General features: G+C 35.4%; 2 protein-coding genes across 2 annotated transcripts; both read left to right on the forward strand.

The window, feature by feature from the left end:
- Positions 1-307: 307 nt before the first annotated feature.
- LOC117120351 (cysteine--tRNA ligase, cytoplasmic-like) lies at positions 308-19,157 on the forward strand. Its single transcript, XM_033265378.1, has 16 exons — positions 308-434; positions 3,397-3,574; positions 4,035-4,230; positions 5,019-5,168; positions 5,781-5,921; positions 6,847-6,935; positions 7,522-7,756; positions 8,904-9,032; positions 9,426-9,659; positions 10,490-10,590; positions 13,320-13,509; positions 14,012-14,080; positions 15,139-15,220; positions 15,782-15,930; positions 16,471-16,614; positions 17,304-19,157. The coding sequence occupies exons 1-16, from the start codon at positions 425-427 to the stop codon at positions 17,430-17,432; spliced, it is 2,226 nt and encodes a 741-aa protein (XP_033121269.1). The 5' UTR covers positions 308-424; the 3' UTR covers positions 17,433-19,157.
- A 243-nt stretch (positions 19,158-19,400) lies between these two features.
- Positions 19,401-21,904, forward strand: LOC117120352. Its single transcript, XM_033265379.1, has 2 exons — positions 19,401-19,749; positions 20,072-21,904. Exon 2 carries the CDS (start codon positions 20,076-20,078, stop codon positions 21,087-21,089), a length of 1,014 nt encoding a protein of 337 aa, XP_033121270.1. The 5' UTR covers positions 19,401-19,749; positions 20,072-20,075; the 3' UTR covers positions 21,090-21,904.
- The last annotated feature ends 4,341 nt before the right edge of the window (positions 21,905-26,245 follow it).

Here is a 26,245-nt window from a genome sequence, read left to right on the forward strand (position 1 = left end):
TCATTTTGGGAAACTAGATCTACATTTTGAGAAATTTACGCCTACGTTTTGATAAATCAGACATTGAATTTTGCAATTACATTTTGATTTTAACATGGACTTTTGCTGCGTATGGCACCCCATACATCCATACATGAATAAAAAAACACCGTAAAATGTCGCAAGTTTTTTTTTCCCCTGAGAGAGAGTTTTGTTCCTTATGAATATCCATGACCATTGTGAACTGCCCAATGATGCATTACTTAACTTTATTATGCTAAGGATATGCATCATTAGTTTTATAAACTTTGACCCTACACTTGTCCACGTTGGTTTACATCTGATTGCATCAACAACAACGGGACCAAGGGAAAGTCCATCCTCTTTCTTCCCCAAAATAAAGGATTCATTCGGTGCATTAATTTGTTTTACTTAGTGTATAAACATGTCAGATGGTAAATATAGATTTTGTTACTTTTCCATAGTATTCTAATAACTGAGTTAATAATAGGTTAGGTGGCTTAGGCATAACATAGGGGCCTAGCTAGGCCTATCTATCTAGGTGGGGCCTAGCTAGGCCCTACCCCCAGGCCAGATGGTGATCGGCCAGATTGGGCTTAGGCCTAGTGGGGGCCTAGCCGAGCTCTAGCTAGGGGCTAGTCTATACTATAGCCTAGGCTAGGGTGGACAAGGCCTTCAACTGGTCATGCCGGTGTACAGTCCCACCTCACTAAGCAAGGCCGTTCCCTAGCCCGACTAGGCCTAGATAGACTAGAGGGACAGGGAGACCATGGAGTTTTAATTATAACTTCATGGGGAGACCTATAGTTTAGAATAGGCCTGCGTTGACTTGGGGCGTATATAAGAGAAGACCTAGGCCTATATGTTTAGGCTAGACCTAGGCCTACTTAGCCTTAGGTATAGAGTTTGAGTAGTAAATAGCAGGTAGGCCTTTAGTATTACTAGCTAGCCGGCTATAGTCGTAGTAGCCACTGGGAGCACGCTATGGTGGATGATGACGTCACTCACTATTCTTGTGTCAATTAACCGGAACTGAGCGTGTTTACAGTGTGAACGAAAAGCTTATAAATAATTTATTAATTAAAAATGCCTTTTGATTGGTTTGGAAATTTTTTCAGGTCACTCGGGAGTTGAAGTCGTTACCATTAAAAAATTTTCCAAGATCGGTCGCCATAATTATTACGATATTTTCAGCTTTATATAAATTACAGTAAAATACGTTGCTTTTTACAGAATTTTGAGTATTATTTTTCAATTTGTTGCCATATTTAAGTTAGTTTATGTATCAAAGAGTTTTTTTGCCTATAGTAATATGATTGTAATAAATGCGATGCCTCTTAATAGCATTTTTTACTTAACAAAACTGACGATCAGCTATAGATTGGCCACTGTATACATGATCTTAACAAAAGTGCAACACATAACATAAATTGCAATAGTTTTGATATAAATTATTATGTGTTTGAAAATTAACTAAATGTTGCTTAAAGTGTTATAAAATATATTTTCAGGTTTAAAAAAGTATTTAATATCAAGGATTAAAGTGGATATTAAACATAAGCTAATTTTGGGAGAATTTTGAGATTATTGCTAGATTATGCATATCGACCAACGATATGCATGTGCCATCTAAGATGATTTTTTTGCTAAGATGGTTTTTTTTTTTTTCTTTGGGTTGCCATTTTTCTGCTTTTTTAATATTTTTACTTCTGCATCCATAAGCAACTCAGCCTTGTTGCTGCTATGTATGCATTTTTGTCATATTGAAGATTGGATAAATATACCTTAATTAATAATTTAAGTAAATACATATTTAATCCTGCCATCACAGATACGAAGCCATGTCACCAAGCCCGTAGCCAGGGGGGTTCGTAGGGTCCGAACGAACCCCCCTTTTTCCTGAAGTGCCCTTTTTTGACTAAAAGTGCTAGCCTCTACAACACAAGAAAGTTTTCCTTTTCACCTCAAACAAGTAAGGCCTAGCTAAGCTGACGACAATATTTTGGCCTAAAATTTAACCTACATAATGAGTAAATCATTTTTTTTTAAAGACATTTTACATCCCCTTTCCGCTAGCTTATTCAGCCGATGTATAGGCCAACGTAGGTCTCCTGGCTGCTACTAGGTTGTATTTATTATTATGTAGAAGATAAAAAACTTTCGCGTCACGTCTAGGCTATCACCGATTCGAACGCAACACCTATGCGTTTTTCGAGTTTCTGTCAATATAAATACAGACTATTTTTTTAAAGACGCGTTTCGCGTCTAGGCAGCCACCAGTTCGAACGCCCCACTAACACGTTTATCGAGATTTCAGACAGTTCGCTTCTTGTGTCGAATAACAACTCGACCTTTACCTCCTTCCTGAGTTGAGCGTGTTCGCTGCGCGTGGTCTGGTTATTGACAACTTTAATTAAAAGTACATTTATGACCAGAAACCTTCACTTAAAATACCGGGATGGTGTCCGGTAATTGTAATAAAAAGAACTAACGAGCAAATTTTTGTCACAGTGCTCTTTGTTTCCTGTTTTTCTTCTGTTAATGTGTAAATTAGTTGGGTGCCCATCTGAAGTTTCACAAAATATTTTTCATGAATTATTTCTAACTTAAATAGTATAAATCATTTTCTTATGTCTGAAAATATTAAATTATTTTTTAAATTTCACTTATTAATTTTTTTTTTTTTAAGTATTTTACAGTAAAAGTTTATAGTCAATATGTACACTATTTTTTATCAGTTTTAACAATTAACAGAAATACATAGTAAAAAGTGACAGAAATCTTAACATGCAACTTGCTACTCTTAGGTAACTCAAATGTTTATAAAACCGTCACCAGTGGCTCGATTTGGCTCAAATAAAGTTCTTTATAAGACTTGAAGGTTTGAATTAATACATTATTATAGGTTATATATGTCATAATGCTACAAATTCCAATTTCATTGATGGTATCTTGGTTTTGAGAAGAACCATTTGGATTGTAATGTCCCAAAATTTCATTTAGTATACTCTAACCGTCTTCAGTGGAAGAATGGTGCCGGCCTTATAAAGCTGATGGAGGCTCTAGAATTTGGCTGCTGCTGAGACGCGCTGTGATTGGATGTTGGTAGAATAATAATAGCTTGGGCGGATGGTGTTTTCTCTGAAAAGTGTGGTTTGGGTGGATAGCTTGGCATTCGTGGTTGTGCAAATAAAGTATTTTTATGTTGCTGGAGAATTAGTAGTTTTTGTGTTATTGTTTGTATTTTTTATATACAAGTTTGTATTTAATTGTGTCATGCTTAACTAGGCCTATCTTATGCTACCGCAAGAAATTTTATGCATCATAAAACTGTCTATTTATATGTATGTTTGTGAAACATACTATGTTATTGTAACTTTACAACAATTGTTTCAGGAAAGAAGAGATGCCAACCAGCGTGGTCCCTACCATCTGGGAAGAGTGCACCACAGCTTATGCTCTTCAACAGTTTGACCAGAAAAAAGGAACCGTTTATCCCGATGAATGGGAATACAGTGAAATGGTACAGCTGTGGTCCAACGGTGTACGACTCATCCCACATGGGTCATGCCAGGTAGCTAATATGCCTTTACTTTTCCAATACCTGTAGATAAAAAGATGACCACCATAAATGGGCATTAAGTAAAGCGTGGTTTCCATACAATTGCTACACTGTTATCGCTACACTTTCTTCAGCGGAATCATTGTACTGCGTAGCAGTCGCCGATGCAACTGGGAAGGTTCCCAGAATCGATTAACCAATCAGCATCACCGAAAGCTGTTGGTGATAGCGTGTAGCGATTGTATGGAAACCAAGCTTAGGCTCTGTCAATATTGAATTCCATCAATTTTTATTTATTAATTACAGTAATTATTATTTTATTTTATTTATTATGCTATTTATTATTTACTAATCAGAAAAGCCCAAATACTTGCATCAATTAATATTAAAAAGATGTTTTTCAAACATCATTGACCTCAGGTATAGAGCTCCGTAGTTACTGTATTAATAGCTTATAAATTTGCATTTTCAGGTCGTATATCTCCTTCGATATCATGCGTCGCATTCTCTCTGACTATTTTGGATATGATGTTTTCTACTGCATGAACATCACAGATATTGATGATAAAATCATCAAAAGGGCACGGACAACATACCTGTTTGAAGATTACGTTGGCAAGACAACCAATATTGAACAAATTCTGAGGGACCTAGACGAGGCCATGGTGGTATGTCATGTATCAGTCCTATCAATTTTTTACATGTGCAGAAATGTTTGTAACAAAATATGACCACAACAAGTTAAAGGTAATAGTACAGTAGCTCCTGTGGTGTAAGTCCACCGCCTGTACAACTTTTTCCCTGGAGGTAGAGTTTGAGCGAGTAACGTAATTAACTCACTTAAAAACTTAATTGCCTTTAACTTTGGCGTGCAGTGTTGAAAATTTGCCGTTAATTGGCCATCCGTAGACTTGCTCGGGTAGAAGAACCCACCCTCTAAAATCGGCCAAATTTGGTTATCAATGTTGGATGGCCTTGTACCAGACAGTGGTGAGGATAAGTTTGTAATGTGCAAGTCCTCTCTAGCATTGTATATTGAATACATATTAAGATACTGTTGTTATGTTTAAAGCAAATCCACCATGTTTAAGTATACCGCTATCAGTCCTTTCCATCTGTATAATTGACAAGCAGATTCTTGTCTCTGTTCTATATCTGATCATACCATCTTCAATGTTACCCACTAATGTACTTGGCTGGGTAATATATCATTCAGATTTGCAGAGCCAAAGTTACAGAATACAGTAGCACTATTGGTGGTTGACTTCCATTTATTACACTTGATTCATTGTTTCAAAAATTTTTCTGCAACATATTTTATAAAAAGCAATACTAAATTATTGTTCAGTTTATCCTGCATAAAAAAACAAAGCATTTTTTATCCATAAAATATACTAAAACACAAGAAGATTAAAAGATGTCATTACAACTATGACTCTGACTTTTTTTTTAATAGAAATTCAAAGAAAAATGTGGCAATGAAACAAATGCTGACAAGAAAGTGATGCAACAAAAGATCATCAATCAGGTGTTAGGGTCACAGAATGCGCTCAGTGAAGGGGTCAACGGGCAGACTAAAGCTGATGAACTGCAAGTAATGAAAACAGTAAGTTTCTGCTCAGTGCATTTTAATAGTTGATAAGTGCATTGTGCAGTCCATGTTCATGTTTGTCACATAATGTAAACAGAGCTTAAGAGTTGTTTGTTTACATCATCTTGCCCATATAAGATAGTGATATTATATCATCATGCAAAGATGTGTGTAATATGTCATCATCATATCCATATATGGGATAATCACAAATATATGGGATAATCACAAATTTTGTCACAAAAATAGTGATATTACATCATTATGCCTCCATGTGTGTGATATGAAATAATCATATGCATATATGGGAAAATCACATATATTTGTCACATAATATGAATTTATAATGTGAACAGAGGTTGTTTGTTGCATCATCTTGCCTATAAGATAGTGATATTACATCATCATGTCCATATGGGTGTGATATGACATCATATCCATATGGGCAAATCACACATATTTGTCACATAATATGAATTTATAATGTAAACAGATAAACAAATACTTTTTATGTATGATGTATTGTAAATTTTCTCATGAGATATATATTTTTTTATTAATCAAATAAAATTGCCAGAAATTATATTTATTTGCAATGAAATGACTCGGATGTCGTCCTTTTAATAGCAACTTTTGCAAGATGCTAAAGACCCACTATCCGAGTGGTTAGATGGAAAGTTTGGGAGCAGTGTGGTGGACAATTCTATTTTTAGCAAATTACCTCAACATTTTGAGGCCGAGTATCATCAAGACATGGAAGACTTGAATGTAAGTTGACCCGCAAAATCTAGTAAAAAAATAAAATGCTAAAGCAAAGCAGAGGAAGATTTAGAGTGCTACACCTCAAATTTTATCAACATGTATGTTTTTTATGACAGAAAAAATAGCCTGGTAATAACGGCCTAAATTCAAACTTTTTTTGAAGCACTCTGAAAATTAGTTTATCAATCACCTCCGCATCATGATGGGATTATACTGGGAGCAGCGTCGCTCAGTCGGCTAACCTTGTGGTAGCCACTGTGTGGACATCTCTTTGTCCCCAGTTTAATTCCTATCGCTGTTCTCCTTTTATTTCAGCTGGAGGGCTGAAATGCAAGTTGCGATAGCGCACCGTCTTTGAGATAAGACGTTTAAGCCATTGGTCCCATGTGCATTATAACCCATGTGCACGTTAAAGAACGCAGTACACACTTCGGAAAAGGGTAGGGATTGTCTCCCGGTGTACCACCCAATCACCACCAGAAGGACCCCACAGGAAATATATCTTTCGTGGGTATCCTTGGTGTTTACACCGAATAAATATACTTCCATAGTGGGGCTGATTCAAACCATCTGAAATTAATTGGTATCAGCTTAACAAGAAATCCTGGATCCACCTCTGCATATTCCTTGTTGATTTGAACTGGTTTTATAGCCTCAAAAATTGACTCTTATGTTTTTTGATGGGTTTTACATGGAGTCTGCTCACTCACCTCCTCACCCGAGAGTTAGGCAGGATAAGGGGCAACGTGTCAGTTACTGTATATTTTGGTCCTGGTGCTGCACTGTGACTGTTGGGGCACAGGGGCCAAGAAAACAGCTCACTTTACTCCAAGTAGTGTTGGAAAAGGTAAATGAAATGAAAATAAATTAAAAGTTAATAAGGAATATGTCAAAATATACATTTAGTTTCTGATTCACGTTTTTCAAATAGGTTCTTCCAGCAGATGTTCTTACTAGGGTCAGTGAATATGTTCCAGAGGTTGTCGAGTACATTGAGAAAATCATTGCAAATGGATATGCGTAAGTTATTCTTATTTAAAATCAATTATACAACTAAAATAAAACCCAATATAGTTGTAGCAATTTTAAAATTATTTCTATAAAAAAAATGCAATGATACAATACCAATTTTCTGTTTGCCATTAAAATTATACCACAAAATTTATTATAAAAAAATAAAAGTAGATAAAAACTCCCAACTGAATTGAATTAATGTAAGAAAAGAAAATAAAAATATTATTAGACAACTTAATGTCTGTGGCACCTCTTAATGGTCTGAAATGGCACTCTTAGTCTTGTTTTTTTAAAACTAATTTTGGTGTTTTTGAAATAAAAAAAAAATTGTAGGGCACGCTGGGTGGTTCTCCCCCTAAATTTGCTCCTGACTTTTAAAAATCTCAAGAAGTCTGCTACTTAATACCATTATTGCCTCATTTTATAAAGAAAAGATAAATTTTTATAATGACTTTTGAATAAAACATTTTCCCCCTAAATTTGCTCCTACAAAACCTCTAAAGGTCTGCTATTAATTACCCTTATTGCCTCATTTTCTAAAGAAAAAATAATTTGTTATACTGATTTTTGAATAAAACATTTTTTATTATAGCTACCCCTCAAATGGTTCCGTATATTTTGCAACGAGTACATTTGATGAAACTAATGGACACCACTATGCTAAGCTCGTACCAGAAGCGTACGGCGACAGCACAGCATTACAAGAGGGCGAGGGTGACCTTAGCATATCTCAAGACCGTCTAAGTGAGAAGCGTTCCGACAGTGATTTTGCTCTTTGGAAAGCGTCAAAACCAGGGGAACCGTCATGGGACTCACCTTGGGGCAAGGTTTGTACAGTTATTATTCCAAAATAAAACCTGAATAGGGTTTGATTTTGGTGAGTCAAGCCATATGTAGATACCCCAGCCTCCAAAGTAGCTCATTTTAATTCTATTCAGTTACTCATCAACGTCTGTTCAGCATCTGGATGAGTTCACAATGGCAGGGGCTGTGAGACGGAATAGTACCCTAGTGTAAGCCCCCCCCCCCCAACTCGTCTGGAAAGATGTACAGGGTTCTTTATAGTGTACATGAGCCAATTGTGTAAACTGGGCCGTCAGTTTATAGCCCTTATCTGAGAAGACTTGTTCTACTACAGTACCAGAACCATAGGCGAGTATGCCATTCGAACCAGTACCGATATTACGGCCGTAGGCTGTGACGCCTTGCATTAACCGCTCGGCCATTCAACTCGCCATGCTATATTGCAGTCTTGATGCAAGTCATCTTGGTACGGTAGTGGGTTGGTGGGTATACAATATACGAGTCACGACAAACAAGGAGCGTGGCCTGTACGACTCGACTGACTGGGGATATAGCCCCTTATTCTTCCACTGGCACCGCCACTAGTTGGCAAGTACATGTCATTTTAACACAGTTATCAGCACTTGCGATCATCCCTTAAAATGTATTTTTCCTCTATCACAAATTACCAAATAAATGTCATGGTATAGGTACCACGGTCGTGTCGTCACGACGCCAGGTTGTGCCCTTTGTTGTCAACAGACGTAGGTTACCGTTTATTACGCCTGAATGACTTCATAGGCTTTTTGGCATAGGCATTTTAAAATCTAATATTTTACCATCAAAATGTACTAAAAACACAAAAGCTCACATTATATTAGTTATGGAACACACATTTAATCATCAATTAAAATTTACAAGGAAAAAGTAAGATACAACATCTTAATTACGTTAGAAATCGGGATCATGGTTTGTCAGTGGAGAAAATGGCGTCTGATTGAATTCATTTTGCAACGAAAGCAACGGAGTAGTACCACATGGTATTGTGACGTAACTATGTACACATAAATGATTTTTTTTTATATAATGACAGGTTGATTTCAATTTATATAGGAGAGTCGTCATAAGTGATTGAGTTTGAAAAAAAATCAATTTAAATATTCTATCTATTTGTGTACTTTAAATCACTAGGGTCGGCCTGGTTGGCATATCGAATGTTCAGTTATGGCAAGCTCTATATTGGAGGAATCAATGGATATTCACACAGGTGGAGTAGATTTGAAGTTTCCTCATCATGACAACGAGTTAGCCCAAGCTGAGGTAAACCAACACATTATATGAGTTATATGAGTACACCAGGGGTGGGCATAAAAATGTGTCAGAGAGCCAATGTGAATTTTTAACACCAAAGGCCACACCCAATTTTTGATGTTTCCATTATGCTTCCAAAACCTTTATACCCTGTTTATATACCGCTTTATGCTCAGTTTTACATTTTACAGACAATCGGTGTCTGGCCGTAAAAAACAAAGTGTTTGTTTGCAAAAGATGGTTGGCGGGCCGCAAGCATAGGGTGTTTAATTCATTTTCACCAGCCACAGAAAAATCACTGTCGGGCTGCATGCAGCATGAGGGGGCCGCACTTTGCCCACCTGTTTAGTACACAATAAGTGCCCTTAAATTCTAATTTTTTGTAATTTTTTTTCCTCAAAGGCATACTACAACAATGATGACTGGGTCAAATACTTTTTGCATGCTGGACACTTGACCATTGAAGGCTGCAAAATGTCAAAATCATTGAAGAATTTCATCACGATCAGGGACGCGCTCAAACAACACTCGGCTCGACAAATACGTCTCATGTTCTTGTTGCATTCCTGGAAGGATACCTTGGACTACTCCACATCCACAATGGAAGTTGCCAAAGCCTATGAGAAAATGATCCATGTGAGTATAGAGGATGTTTTTTTAAGGTTCTTTTTTGATGGCGTTTGTGTGTCCGGAGAAATAATACGAAATGATGTTTGCCCTACGTGACGTGTTATCATACTGAATGCTTAGCATGTTCCCAAATGCTTGCAAAATAAATTTTGCAAGTGATTTGGGTTGGAATCGAACCTACGACATCCAGATAGCTAACTAGGTATCTTAACAAGACGACCACTGAGGTTCTTGTCATGCATTTTCATATATTGATATCTATTTGTTTTCTCAATGAATATGTTGCGAGCTCTTAGTTAGGTGTTCTGTGATTTTGCCATAAGTGTGTGGTGAGCAAAGAAACTAAATTTGTAGGGAGTTGTTATTGATAAAATAAACATGTTATTTAAAGTGGCGTTAACTCACAAATTCTTGATTACATAAAGGCTAATTTGTTTGGAAACTATTTATTTCATTCATTTATTTGAGCAATGCGCATTTGCAATAGGTTCATACAACAAATTTTGGTCAGGGGCAGCCTAAGTAAAGTTTTTCCTGTAATTCACTGAGAGTCAACTGCCCCATTCTGGAATCTAATCAAATGTTTCTGTTAATCAACTACAACACTAAAGCCAAAAATGTCAGTGTGCTTCACTCCCCTTCTAGCCCCACCTCCCCCTATTAGGGAAGGTCTGGTGACACCACTGGTTTACGCTGCTGTTCGACCTAATTACATCATAGGTATGCGTACACTATAAATATTATAAATTTATGATAATCATAATGCAATAAGAAGATACAGGAATAGCATAAACATTTTTTGATATATTTATTTCATTTTTTTTGCAATATTTCAGGAGTTTTTCCTAAATGTGAAGCATGTATTACGAGCAAGTCCATCGTCAGGACCAGGAGCGTTCACAAAATGGAATGAAGAAGAAATTAAACTGAATGATCAGTAAGTTAAATTATTGAAATCCCCTATAGCACAATTATAGATAAAATGAGTTTATTATCTTTTTAATGAAGCCCAGCCTATCAAATTTTATTTGAGAAAAATGTGTGAAATGCCTAAATATAATCATAGTGAGATCACATCTTGACCATATATAGGCACATCATGACTATATATGGGCATACAACAGTTTTTTTGTCAAAAGTCAGGTTTTACTGATTTACAGATTGTTTATATTATTATACATTTTTCATTGCTAATGAAAAACATACTATTTCCTCTTATTGTCAATTGAAATCTAATTCACTTATTAAATAAAGAAAGTAAGCAATTAAATAGTATATATACTCAACTAATTAACATAAGCAATTAGTCTGTCTATTTCAAGTTAGGCAATTTATTAATTAATCAATCAATAAATCATCATTTTAATAATGTAACTCATTAAGAAAGCTGTCTGACCAGTATCATTACGGAAACTTTCGGAAAAAATTCACAGGTAAGGATATTAAAACAATGCTTTGACTGGTATATATCTCAATATTTACAACTTTTACAATCCATTTTTTTTTCAAACTGTTAAAAATATATATTATTAGGCCCTATAGAGGGCAGCTTTGAGTCACCAGTACTGGTGGTAGGCACTCTGTGTGCAACCATAGAGAGATCCATTGTTAACCCTTGGCTCAATTTTGTGTGCTGCTCTCCTGTTTTTTTATGTGGATGGAAGGCTGAAATGCAAACATTAAAAAAATCACTCTAGAAGACATGTTTAAGTAGTCTTTTTGTGTGTGAAATATGGCCCATGTACACGTTAAGGTATGTAGTACATTCTGAACCGAGTAGGGGGATTGTCCCTGGTGTGCTGGCCAATTCACCACCAGAAGGACCCCACTCAAAATAGGTCTTTGAACATTCGTAGTTCATCTCTATTGTTCACACCGAATACATCCAATCGTTTCAATCTTTTTTTTTTTTGTTTTTTTTTTTGGTAGAAACAATCTGTTAGTCAATCATTACATAGATGATGTAGAACATTAGTCAATTAATGGAAGGATGGCTCTCCTCTCAAGAGAGAATCTTTTAGTACAAGAGTCAAAAGGTGAAATATTCAAACAATGGCCCACTTTTATTACTCTTTATTTATCACAATCGGTTTGTGAAAAACATTTTTATGATTAACATAAATCAGAAAGTGATTAATTTTGTTCTGTTACTATTTCAAATAAGTCCATCAATTATCATGATTGATGTTGGATCTTTTACTGCCAAAGCCACAAGTTTAAATATTCAAGTAATGCTTTGGTGGTAAATGTCCCAACTTTATCTTTTTTTTTTGTTTTTTTTTATTGAGTTCAGATTGTTTAAAACACTTACAGTCATTAAATGTCTGATTACAGTTTAAAATATTTCTAAATCGTTTATAAATATAATTGGCTGATTTTCATTTGTTCATGAAAGCTTATTCCTGTGGTTTAGGCCCTAATTATCTCACGTAAAGCTTTGACTGCCTTTCGACCTGTCAGTACCTTAATTTATAGAAGACCGGTCAATAATTGTCATGCACAAAAATGTGAAATACCATACAGGATTATGGTGTAAGTTATATGTGTTTTAAATGGATCAGTTATCATAAATATAGTTTTATTATACCTTAATTCATTTACCTACATTGTAAATGAAAGACCTTTTTATATAATTAAAACATTTATGAGCCGATAATTTACAAGTTCATAACGTTTTTCACAAGCAGGTGACATAAGCAATACTATAAAAGTATAGGTTTAATTTCCACACGTTTGTTCTCTGTAAAGTTTCACTTTTGAAGAAAAATATAGTTAAAGTTTTCATGTTTGCAACTTGGTAATAAATTGTCATACCCTTTTGAAATTTTGCAGGATTGTTTATCTATATATATTGTGATTATATGTAAAATTTTAATTACAACCATTTCTTTATTGCAAAGTTATTAGCGATATTCACAGATACGTTGTTTTGCCTCGGAAACATGTCAAACTCGGTGTTGTTGCAAATGGGACATATTTTTGGAATTTATCACGTTTAGGGGCAATCATATGCATTTAGCTTGTAGATTATTGATATGGAAACACCAATAACCAGTTGATTTCGCCTTGCCAAACTCCATCAGCTCAAAACAATTTTTGAATACCATTCCGAGGAAAAACAACGTATCTTCATCGTAGATACGTTGTTTTGCCGCGTAATCTTGTAGTTACATTGTTTTACCATGGAAAATCACTATATTTTAAGTTTTGTGCTTAAGGATAGGTGGTGCTATCTCCGAAACAACTCATTGTCGAGACCTGAAATTTTCTCAGGTAATTCAGACGTATTTAATGTACTCCTAAATAATATTATTTAAAAATCGACAAAAATGTCAGTAACGTTGTTTTGCCTCGGGACGGCCGCACAATTATCAACTTTTTCACAAGCGTACAAACAGTACTCTTTTTCTGTTCCCCCTCTCCCCTCTGAAAGTATACATAAAAAATAATGTTGATTTTGCAAAACCTTCTCCATTTTTTTGGTGAAGTCAACTAAAGTACTGTTCTTGGTCTAATGTCTATTATATCCATGGACGCATTATAATTGGTCATAAAAATCTATGTTCATGTTATTTTGAATCAACATTTTCATGCATATATAAAAGTACTGTTTTTACACTTGTGAAAATGTTGACCCCTAATATCATTCTTATTTTTTGTGTTAAGGTATTATCAGGGCAAGGCCAAGATCCATCAGTCTCTATGCGATTCAATTGATACTCGGTCGGCTTTAGAAGGGATGCGTATTTTGGTAACGCACTGTAACATATATATGCAAGCTAAGCAGACATCTAAACAGGTGCCCAACAGGAAACTTCTTGAAGGCATAGCCAAGTATCTAACCAGGCTACTAAAGGTCAGGAACATTCCGAAAAAATAACTTTTTAAAGATTGGTATTTAAGAAATTTGTGGTTTTTTTTTTTTTTTTTGCTTTTTAATCTAGTTTGCTTGTTTGCATTTTAAGTTTCATTTTGTTGCTAAATATTGAGATTATATATACATATTTTTAAAATTTTATCTGGCATTGCTTCAAGTCTATAATGACCTCCCTATTTCAATTCATCATGCCAACAATTTGGTTGTCTTCAGAAAATACTTAAACTAACATCTTTGGCGAAAGGTGCAATATAAATGCCTATTTGCTTAAAAAATTTTCTTTTACAGTTTTTGATTGGGAGTAAACAACTCATTGGTATATTAGTATTTGATACACTCTTTTAATCATCAATAGCATTTGTAATAGCTCTGTGGTGAAGCTATAGATTCTGGTTCATCATTTATTGTAGCCAGATACTGCTATGTGATTGAATTAGATACAGTATATAAGATAATTATTTTATATGCATTTTTTTTTCAGGTTTTTGGTGCAATATCTGAGGATGAGTCTATAGGTTTCCCTATCGCTGGTGGATCACAAAATGCAAATGTAAATACCATATTGTCGTAAAAAATTATTTAGTTTAAAGTGAGTTGGGAGTACAGTATGAGAAGCTAAACTACACCATAAGTTTATTTACACACTGCATAAAGACTTGCATGGTCGTAGAACAATGATATACATAATAATATTCAGTTTTCTTTGGGTTTTCTTGGCTAAACCGGTGGTAGCCACTGCGTGTGCACTGAACCATTGAGATCTCTAGGTCTCAGGTTCAATTCCCATCGCTGCTCTCCTTTTGTTTCAGCTGGAGGGCTGAAATACAAGTTTTGATTGTGCACGGTCTTTCGGATGAGACGTTTAAGCCGTTTAGTCTCGTGTGCATAATGCCCAAATGTATGTTAACAAATGCAGTACACTATTCGGAAAAGAGTAGGTGACTGTCTCCCGGTGTACTGCCCAATCACCGCCAGAAAGACCGCACTGAAAATAAGTCTTCTTCAGACTTTCGTGGGTTATTCTTGGTTTTTACACCGAAAAAATCCATCCATCCATACTCTGGGGACTTTAGGCCATAGTTGCACCCGAAAAAAATAAAATGTAAAATCTTATTCAGATGATAATGTGATCCGTATAAATAGCCAAATGATTAATTATTGAGATAATTTAGACTGAGCCAGAGATGGATCAGCTGAACAGACATAACCCCATCTTTGGCACCCCTTCAGCAGGACCCCTTCAGATCACCTGCCTTCAGGATGCTCCATCCAGAATAGTATTGAGAATGGGCCTGCTTGGTCCATTTTTTTTTGTTTAATCTATGTCCAGACTATCAAATGTTCTTTGACAAAAAACGTTTGTATGCCCATATATAGTCATGATGTGCCTATATATGGTCATGATGTGATGTCATCATGATCATATTTAGGCATGTTGTCACATGTTTTCGTCAAATAAAATTTGATAGTGTAGACAGGGCTTTAGTCAATCACTTGTCTTTGGTTTCTAATGCATTCCTACACACTTGAGGACATGGATTGACCTATGGATATAGTTACAATAGTTTGGATATGAAAAAATACACATTTTTTTTTTCTTTTGTACAGGTAGAGGAGGTTGTTATGCCATATTTAGAAACTTTATCCCAGTTTCGTGGACAAGTGCGAAAAATTGCAAGGGAACAGAAAGGTGAGTGGGTGATAGTGAAATATTACTGTAATATCAAAATCTTGAGTGATAGAGAAACAGATTGATTATCTGCCTAATGTTTAGTTTCATCAACGAAGAGATCATCAGTGGAAAGGATAATACAGAAATATGTGAGAAGCGATTGCTTAACTATTGCCGTGTTATCAATGGATTAATTTTGACCAAGACAAGGGGTAAATTAACCAGTGGTCGAATCATACTGTTCTTCGTATATTTGTATTGGCTTCGCAATAGGTTTTGAGACTGTCCGCAATGGGCTCAGTATTAAGTATGCTCCCTGGAAGTTTCGCAGTTCTCATTTCGCTTTTCTAGCATCCATCTTTCTTGTAAATGATACTATAGTGGTTAAAATTACCCTAGGAGAATGCCAAACAAAATAATTTTGCTCTAGGGCTATTACTACTATTTCTGTCATATGTGGCAGTGTTTGTACTCTGATGTGCTGTAGCTATTCTTGTACAATATCTTTGCAATCTGCTAGATTGCGAAACTATTACAAAACGTAGTGTTAGTTAACAATTTCTTTTTGTTTTGAAACAGCGACAGACATTTTAAAACTCTGCGATGGTCTCCGAGACGATGTCTTACCAGAACTTGGAGTAAGGTTAGAAGACCGAGAGGGCGATGCGGCAGTAATTAAGTTGGATGACAGGGAGACACTTCTTAAAGAAAGAGAAATGGCGTTAAAGGTATGACACTTTAAGAATATAAAAATCCTAGAATGAATAGACTTGAAATAAACATTACATCTGATTATATTTTAATTTAATTATTAATACTGTAAGTAAAAACAGCTGTGGTCAAATTTAAAAGTTAATTAAACAAACGCAAAAAAGATTAAGACTTCATGATCGGAGTCAAATGCAAATTGTATAAAACATACTTGAAATGCATGGGAGATAACCACAAATGTACTCCCTCAAATATTTGATCAATCATAAATCAGTTTACATTGTTAAAATATAGATAGAATTATCAAATAGGAAAATAAGGTGCCTCATCTATTGCACAACCAGCTTTCCACTGTAGTACAGTTGGTACGTGCAGAGTATGTCCAATGTGTTTGGTTCAACATCAAACATTATAAGTATTTTGTTATCCCTCTTCTATTTTCAAATAGAATGATAATTATGTTTTGTTTTATTATGTTTTGTGCCAACAGTACCAGTTAAATTCCATTAGCAGATTTTTTTTTTATTATTGTTATTATTATTTCAACAATCCAACAGGAAGCAGAAAAGAAAAGAAAACAAAAAGAGGAAGCAAAGAGGAAGGAAGAAGAGAGACAGGCTGCTAAAGAAGCCCAGAGACGGATCCCTCCTCAAGAAATGTTCAAGAAAGAAACCGATAAATATTCACAGTTTGATGATAAGGTACTTAGTGATTTCCCAAATTAAGGCTTGCCATCCCCAAACCAGCGTACTGTCGCTGAGTAATTAGCATAAGAATGTGCAAGTATTGTATACTTCAGTAGAGGCCTTATTAGCTTAACTCATAACTATGGCAATAATTAGTCGATTTCAGTAAATGACCTATCATTTTATAGCTTAAAATGTGCAGAATGTGAATAATCGAAAAGTAAATTGTTTTGGTCACTGATTCTAGTTTTGGCATGACAAACCCCTATATAATACTGTAGTAATAATAATAAAAATTAACTCCAGAATAATACTATCATTTGCCAACTTCATTTATAAGCCTGATTTCAAGTAAACATCCACTCTTCATTTACAAGACCATCCTAAGGCTAAGAAAAAAGATGTTGTTTTATCCACCACAACTGACCAAAATTTAAAGAAAATAACTTCCTAATTAAACATTTAAAGATAATATTGTGCCATTTTGATTGATATTAGGCCGTAGATGTACATAACATTTTTCAAATACTGTAGGAGGCCCATGCTCAGGACAAGGAAGTACAAAATGCATTCAGCTTTGGAATATCTCCCATGCTTGTTTACTTTGAAGTATTTTCTTTGCATACTTTTGGTTTGATAAAACCTTTGTACTTGCACTCTTTAATAATTTATTTATAATGTTGTTGTTCTTTACTACTCTTTAGGGCATGCCAACTCATGATACAAAGGGTGAAACTTTGAGTGGTAAACAAGTTAAGAAACTTGCCAAGGCCTATCAGCAACAGGAGAAGCTCTACAATGAATGGGTGAAATCTCAAAATACAAACAGTTAAAGCCTTGGTGTATAAGAAATACGTCTGTACCAATAAAGTGAAGTGATAAATGTGCATTGTGTTTGTTTACAAGGGTTGACTGGGTTACCAGGAAGAAAATGTAAATCATAACATATGGATTGGCATTGGTGCTTTCTATTCTGGATGCTATTATTGTTACCTATAAATGACAATACTTATCGACATATTTTGTCATCCTATTAGTATTAATACAAAGCATCAAAGGATACAGTATGTACTTATTTATTATTATATATATATATATACAGTAAATCTTATGTGAGTCTGTGCAAAAAAGTTTTTAATTGTTATTACAAGTGGTATACGATGGCATAAATAGACCTTTCTGAAGTGCCAATCAAACTTATCAATTGAGCAATCATAAAACGGTAACGAATACATGCGTGTCCTACAGATTCACATGTTTTCCCACAAATGCACATGTTTACGGTCATTTACGCTATTATTTTGTGTGACCTTAGCAACAATATTCAAGGAGTAGGGCTTAGCATCTAACGTATGAACAGCGCTGAACACAACTTCATGTGTTTGAATAGAATTTAAGTCAACATCATGTGTGTGTGTGCAGACCTGAACTCAGCATCTAGCGTATGAACAGACCTCAAGTCAACATCATGTGTGTGAACAGACCTGAAGTCAACATCATGTGTGTGAACAGATATGGACTCAGCATCTATCATACGAACAGGGCTGAACACAACATCGTGTGTGAACAGCCCTGAAGTCAACGTCATGTGTGTGAACAGACCTGAACTCGGCATCTAGCATGTGTATGAATACAGCTGAACAAAACATTTAGAGTGTGTGCGTGTAAACACGATTAGAGGAATGAGAACACTGCAAAAAATCTTATTCATCTAGGGCCTATCTATATCTACCGCTTCCATGTCTTAATCTTCTAATCCAATACCACCATTAAAAATGCGCCTCCCTGCTTAGATTTTCCGGATATTATAATTTTGTTTTGATTGTGTTCATCAGTAACTATTTTTCTTGTTATTTTCTGAAAATATTTTCATTCCTAAACTCTAGTTCCATGTAATATTTAGGAAAAATATTTTATATGAATTATAATTTTCTGATGGTCGTTTAAATGCATGTGTTGGCAAAAATTAATGTGTGGAAGGGACGAAGTGAATTTTTGTTTTAACACTGTGGGCCGCACACAAACTCTGGCGTTTTATGGTGAAAATTGGGCATTTCCTGTGCTTGTTAAAACATATTTTTATCACTATATGCTTGGTATAATATTACTTTTACTGATGGCTGGCTTTACACAGGTTTTTAGATATTTGTTTTCGTGGACGGCCGTGAGCCGCACTTTGCCTACCTGTGTTTTAAAGGAACACTTAAGCATCCTGGACAAAATCTATTTACTGAAATACAGTATATGGTGATTCCGTTTTGTTGGAGTCTAATTGTTATTATTTGGTTTTAAGTGTAGCTAGTTTATATTTTTATTTTGTTGCTATGCATATCTGCTGTGTCGACTTAATAATTGATAACCTATATACAATATATTAGTTTAAAATGTTAAAACTGATAGTTAAATGAATTTTAAAAACATTTATTTGTTTCTAAGTTAAAAAGTAGAATGGAAATTGAAGGCAGATTATTTATGTACCTGTTATTACGACTTGCAGACTGGATTGGATTTTCAATAAACAAGAAAGTCTGAAATAGATGGCTATAACATATTGGAAAGATGCACCGTCTGTGTTTTATTGAATTACTGTTAAATTTCTGGTGGTGAATACATTACTGATTATATATTTTACAGTATCATAATTACTACAATGCTGTACAAGTCAATAAATGAATCAAGCAACATTTATTCAATCAGTAAATCAAATACCGTATTTATTCGAATAAACGCCTATAAATGACTTTAAACAAATCTAATGGAAGCAACATCATTCTCAACGCATTCAGTGAATGTTCTACTCCAGTAAATATTTTTTCTAATTTTTTGGGATTATTAAGTCTTTTATGATCACAAAATAACACAATTTGACGGTAACTATGTGTTGTAGTTCCACATTTACAGTGAAATTACTCGTCTGAGATAACCCTATACTGGACTATAATCGAAAATAGATTAAATATAGGCTTGAACTGATATCAACATGTTTATATAGTTGATACAGTTGTTTTTTTTGTGTACAGTAGGCACAATGGTACAGGCCTATTATTAGAAAATTCCCAGAAATTAAATTTAACCTATGTAGGCCTACTCATTTTGAAATTTTTACCTACCGTGGATCGTTACAGACGAACGTGCTGAACCTCAAGGATTGTAAGTACTTAAACTGCAGACTTTAGTTTCAGTAGGAAAACTGGGGAAGACGTCCGTGTATGCCGATCAGACAGGTTTAGCTTTTTTGCGCCAACAGGGACCGCTGCCGTCCATTAGTTTTATACCCACTCTCTAATCCTGTTTACCAACATTTGCATTTGGGCGGCCATAAATATCAATACAAATCGCAAGGAAACATTTGCACTGTTTTGTTATAGCCTACAGAAAGCTTTGGCCTATCTACTTTTCATAACTATTGGCGGGCCCTACAACTCTGTAATGTTAATTTTCATTAAATAAAAAACAAAAAAATCTGTTTCAGTGTGATGTCTGCTTTGGGTTCGTTGGAGTTGTTAGCTGCTGGATTCTCTGCGTCATTCGGGGTAGAGGTTCTGCCACCAGGAGCAGCAGCATCCAGATCATTGGATACTCCTCATAAGCTCACCATCCATGATCTCTTCCACATCTCCCATGCCATGGTGCCAAGAGAGATACCGGAGACGACGCTAAGTGGTGAAATAGAAGTGAATATTCGAAGCATGATTGGGACAACGTCGGTGGTCAGAATTAAGCCAGACCAGAAAATATCAGTTATGAAAAGGCAGATGAGCCGGAATCCGGAAAATCTAAAATTCATATTTGATAGAAGACCCTTGAAAGACGAGAAGACAGTTGAAATGGAAGGCATCCGAAATGGTGGCACAGTCTATATGATTGATTTGACGAAGGACGGCAAATCAGGTTTCTATGAAATGGATACATCTTTACTTGCACGACAATTCGATTACGATTTTACGAATAAGAGGGATGGAAATGATGTTTACATGAGAGGGGAATATCGATATTATCGTCCATGTGGCTGGTATAGGTACGCAGTTGCTGTTACTGATGTTTACAGAGATAACAATTGGCTTGGGAAACATGGAATACGGAAAACAACCACGACGGGTGAATGGCCTGTTTCCTATCATGGAACGAAGATGAGAGACAAAGATGCAGTTATCCGGAAGTTCAGAAAGGGACATGCGAACGAGTACATCAGAGGAGTCTACAGTAGTCCTTCCTTGGCTATCATCGATGAATTCTACGCTCAGATTTTTGAATTCAAAGGAAAAAAATACAAGATCGCTTTGCAGAACAGAATCAACCCTGATCAGGGTGGTGCCCGCATGAAAATCATTCCAGCCAATCAGACGGAGGTAGGAGCTGAATACTGGGTATCACCAATGGAAAATCAATCTGAAAAAGTATTTGATGTCAGACCTTACGGCATTATCATCAAACAAATTGATGTCCAGGAAGACAACTCCACGTCCAAGCGTTCCTGCATTATCCTCTAAATGACAACCGAACTATAGTAATACAGGTCTCTCAAGACCATTGGGATCGGGGTTTCCATGGTCTTTGTAAAATCATCCCTAATTAGAAAAATAAAGATAAAAGGCATTTGTTAATATGGGACCAAAAAGTGGTCTTTAATTGGAGACCGAGGGGTCTCTAATCAGGGGGAGACCTGTAGGAAGACATTTTTAAAGTTAATATCTCTTTACAATAATCTGTACCTACAAGTTCTGATTGTCGAATGTAGGCGGGGCCTAAAATCAAATCTTAAGGAGGTCTTGCTAAAAAATGTTTACAAAAAGGAACAAGTACATATGCATGAAAATATGTCGATTATATATACAGTTTATATATATATATATATATATATATATATATATACATTTATTTACAGATATATATTTATAGTATTACTGCAAGACGGTTTAGAGTTTATCTCTTATCATATGATTTATAAAAAGCATCTTCTGAGATCTCGTCTTGTCAAATGCTTATAAGAAGAGGGCGTATCCATTGATCTCTGTTATTTGTTATGCATTAAGGACTTGTGCTGTCTCTATGCATTCGCACGAGTGTGAATAAGCAGATGTTCAGTCGGATTTGAATTCCAAACGAAGCCTCATGATGGCCCAAGCAGAATGTCCCGTGTTCGAATTCCGATTGTGGCACCTATTTTTCCACGAACTCGCAGATTCTTCTTAAATGTTTAAAATGATATCATATAATGATATATATATAATAATAAATCATCAAAGAAAGGTAAATACAGTGTTTTAATAAAGGACAATAATACATCGCGTAGCATAGCTCTCAACGAATGAGATATACGAATATATATATATATATATGGTACCATATGAATTTATATAGCGCATTTTTAGATATATATATATATATACATATATATATATATATAATGATGTAACATTATTAAATCAATGTTGTTGCGTAGCACTAATGGTATTTACAGGTATAGGCTATACAGTATAAAATGCAGTATATAGACATCAAACACACCGTCTTCTGTACATGATTTTCAATGCTGGTTAAAATCGGATAATCATTCAGTCAATAAAACTGTTATAAAATAAGTTAATTATTTAAATTTCATTTTATAAATAGGCCTATACACAAAACATAAATATCAGTGCAACCGGGAGGGAGAAGGGGAATCACCTGGGCCAGAGCTTACCACCCCTACCAAAAAAAAAAAGAAAAATTGTTCACTTCGGCGCAATCTTTCTCGTGCCTCTCCTTCGTAACTGGGGGCCCACACTAACCCTTGTCCCTGTTACAGTTTCCCGTCTTGGCGGCCCTGATAATATCAACATGAATGGCAAGGAAACATCTGCACTGTTGTTTTGTTATAGCCTACAACAAGTTAGGCCTCTACTTTTCATAATTATTAGCTTGCCTTATCTGTTTCAGTGTGATGTCTGCTTTGGGTTCGTTGGAGTTGTTAGCTGCTGGGTTCTCTGCGTCATTCGGGGTAGAGGTTCTGCCACCAGGAACAGCTGCATCCAGATCATTGGATACTCCTCGTAAGCTCACCATCCATGACCTCTTCCACATCTCCCATGCCATGGTGCCAAGAGAGATGCCTGAGACGACGTCAAGTGGTGAAATCAAGGTGAATATTCGAGGTATGTTCGGGACAACGACAGTGGTCAGTGTTATGCCAAACATGACCATTTCGGAGATGAAGAGCATGACGAGCTATAAGCCGGAAACTATACAATTCATGTTTGATAGAAGAGTCCTTGAAGACGAGAAAACAGTTGCAATGGAAGGCATCCGAAATGGTGGCACAGTCCATGTGATTGAATTGACGAAGGACGGCAAATCAGGTTTCTATGAAATGGATACATCTTTACTTGCACGAAAATTCGATTACGATTTTACGAATAAGAATGATGAAAATGATGTTTACATGAGAGGGGGATATCGCTACAATCGTCCATGTGGCTGGTATAGGTACGCAGTTACTGTTAAAAATGTTTACGGAGATAATACTTGGCTTGGGAAAGATGGAATACGAAAAACGACCACGTTGGGAGAATGGCCAGTCTCCTATCACGGAACGAAGATGAGAGAGAAAGATGCAGTTGTGCGGAAGTTCAAAAGGGGACATGAAAGTGAGTACATCAGAGGAGTCTACAGCAGTCCTTCCTTGGCTATGGTCGATGAATTCTACGCTCAGATTTTTGAATTTGAAGGGAAAAGATACAAGATCGCCTTGCAGAATCGAATTAATCCTGACAAGGCTGGTGGCCACATGAAGGTCATTCCAGCCGATCAGACGGAGGTAGGAGCTGAATACTGGGTATCACCAATGGAAAATCAATCCAAAAAAGTATTTGATGTCAGACCTTACGGCATTATCATCAAACAAATTGATGTCCAGGAAGACAACTCCACGTCCAAGAGTTCCTGCATTATCCTCTAAATGACAACCGAACTATAATACAGGTCTCCCTCGAAGACCATTTTTGGGACCGGGGTTTCCATGGCCTTTGGCAGCTCATCTCTAATTAGAATAATAAAGATAACAGGCATTTGTTAACATGGGACCAGAGGAAAGTGGTCTCTAATTGAAGGCCGAGGGGTCTTTGATTAGAGGAAGATATGTAGTTTAAAGACATTTCTCTAAAGTTAACAATATCTTTTTACAATAATCTGTACCTACAATTTCTGATAATTGAAAATAGGCGGAGGCCTAATATCAAATCTTAAGGAGGGCTAGTTGCTCAAAGAAATAAATTTAAAAAAAGCAATTGAAAGTACTTCGCATGAGAAAAATGGAGGTAATACTACACTAGGGGTTCCTGGGGAATGCATCGCGGCATTTTTGTGTTCTAGAATCAATTTTTTCTTTTTCTTTCTTTCTTTCTTCCTTTTTTTTAGGGTATAGACCCAAACGAAACGTTCGACCAGCTTAGGTAGGGCCCAAACTAGTCCCACGACCACTAATGATTACAGAGCCAAACCAAGGCAATATATATAGGCCTACAGAGCCCAGGTGTGAATGCAAATAGTGGAATACAAGCTATGTGGCTCGGTTCCAGTAGATACAGAGAATATTTTGTCATTCTTAACGCGTCCTACGAAATTCTTACGAGACAGCACTAGTCCGTGAATTTGTGAACAAGATCGGAGATCTAAAGATGCAATCTCTACCGTGCATCAATGGCGGCCCGCTGGATCTCAATAGAGATTCTTTAATAATATATAATTTATATATATAATCATTTTTTTTTAAATTTATATTTATTTATTTATTTATTTATATACATACATATATATATATTTACAGTATATATATATAAACATATATAATATATGTATATATATACTGTATATATATAATATATATGGATATATATGTATATATACAGTAGGCCTCTATATACATATATGTGTATAGGATATATATAATATATATATATGTATAGTATATATATGTATATATACATTTATATATATATATATATATATATATATATATATACATTCTATACTTTTAACATTTATTTTCAGATATATTTATAGCCGCAACACAATCAGGCGGCGAAAACGATACAATTACTTTATACTGTAGATTCAGTCTGCATTTAAAAAAAATAATGAATTCTATAGCCTACATAGGCCTAATACATAAACATACCTACACAAAAGGGAACTTAATTATTAAAATATGATATTTTTTTGGTAAACGTTTCTGAGTTATATTTTTACTTTTGCGTTTGTTAATGAGAAAATGTAATTTTAATTGTAATATTTACCGTTAATTAATTTATATTTTATATGTGTGGTATAAACAAATAATGAGAGACCTCTTATTTGCCTATATATATATATTCCAATCCACAGACAGTACCGTTTCTATCTTGTTAGATCTCTCTCTATATATATTATATATATATATATATGTTTATATATATACTTTTACTTTTGCGTTTGTTAATGAGAAAATGTAATTTTAATTGTAATATTTACCGTTAATTAATTTATATTTTATATGTGTGGTATAAACAATTAATGAGAGACCTCTTATTTGCCTATATATATATATTCCAATCACTGCACCCGATAGTGTGAGTAATTTATAGCAGCTAATGATCGAAAAATTATATTTTGAAAACTGGTAGGCACTATTAATCCGATTACTGTACTTTTCCCGCCACATGTCTCAAGAGAACACAAACTGTAGTAGTGGAAACATTGAGTTATTGTGCATGCTCATGACTGATCAATACCAGTTATGTTAGCCAACCTAAATTGAGGATTTAAAGCATTCAATAATTATATTAAATATTCATAATTTAAAAAAGTCTATTACTGTATCTTCATTGGATTTTCCAAATGCACACTAACGAGCTCGACAAAATGAATTGAGACTGATCGCTATTTGTAACTGGGAAAAACCGAGACTGCAACAAAGATACGTTTTCATTTCAAATACAGATCGACTACTGTATACCTCCTGCAGGCTTACAAAGCAGCGTTTTTAGGAATTGGATTCTGAGTGTTACGGTTAGTCTATATTATTTTTTTATGGGGCCTTATGCAAGCTAGTTTGCAAAAAAACACCTATCTGACATGGGCCTCCATAGTTAGGATAGATATGGACAAAATACCGGTGTCTTATTGGATTTTGGCCACCGGTAAATTCTAGCCCTGGTCGAGGCCGCCAGAAATTCCTGGTGAATTTGCACTCCACCCTGCTAATCCATTAGTTATAGAAAGTCCGGTGACATTGGCTCCCTCTATCTAGAGTTCTTCCCAAGGGAATGAATTTACTAAGGATTTCAGCCTCTCCGGTCAATTCACTGGCATTATGGCCAAGGATTTTATCTTTCGGCCGAATTTGCTAGGGATTTCACCCCCTTCCTCCAACAACCTTCCAGCAGAATCCGAATTCCTGTTGTTAAAAAACTCTCTTTCATTTTCATGTGGATTCAGATCTCCTATCCCGCCCTATATATCATTTATTTGTATTTTGAAAATGTGTCATTGCTATTCATTATAAACACATCCATCATAGGCCTACTCTATGGGATATAATGGCCACAACAAGCTACAGTAATTGTTATTCTAGATAGGAATACCAGGGGCGGATCAAGAGATGTCCGAAAGGAATGGGGTGGGGGGGGGG

The sequence above is a fragment of the Anneissia japonica genome, unplaced genomic scaffold (assembly GCF_011630105.1).
Source record: "Anneissia japonica isolate Jap-2015-1 unplaced genomic scaffold, ASM1163010v1 scaffold284953_len930413_cov181, whole genome shotgun sequence".
Classification (NCBI taxonomy): Eukaryota; Metazoa; Echinodermata; class Crinoidea; order Comatulida; family Comatulidae; genus Anneissia; species Anneissia japonica.

Coding starts and splice junctions, on each gene's coding strand:
- LOC117120351 (XM_033265378.1), top strand. Junction 4,231..5,018: donor ACCTAGACGAGGCCATGGTG/GTATGTCATGTA, acceptor TTTTTTTAATAG/AAATTCAAAGAAAAATGTGG. Junction 16,615..17,303: donor ATTCACAGTTTGATGATAAG/GTACTTAGTGAT, acceptor ACTACTCTTTAG/GGCATGCCAACTCATGATAC.
- LOC117120352 (XM_033265379.1), top strand. CDS start 20,076: ATGTCTGCTTTGGGTTCGTTGGAGTTGTTAGCTGCTGGATTCTCTGCG.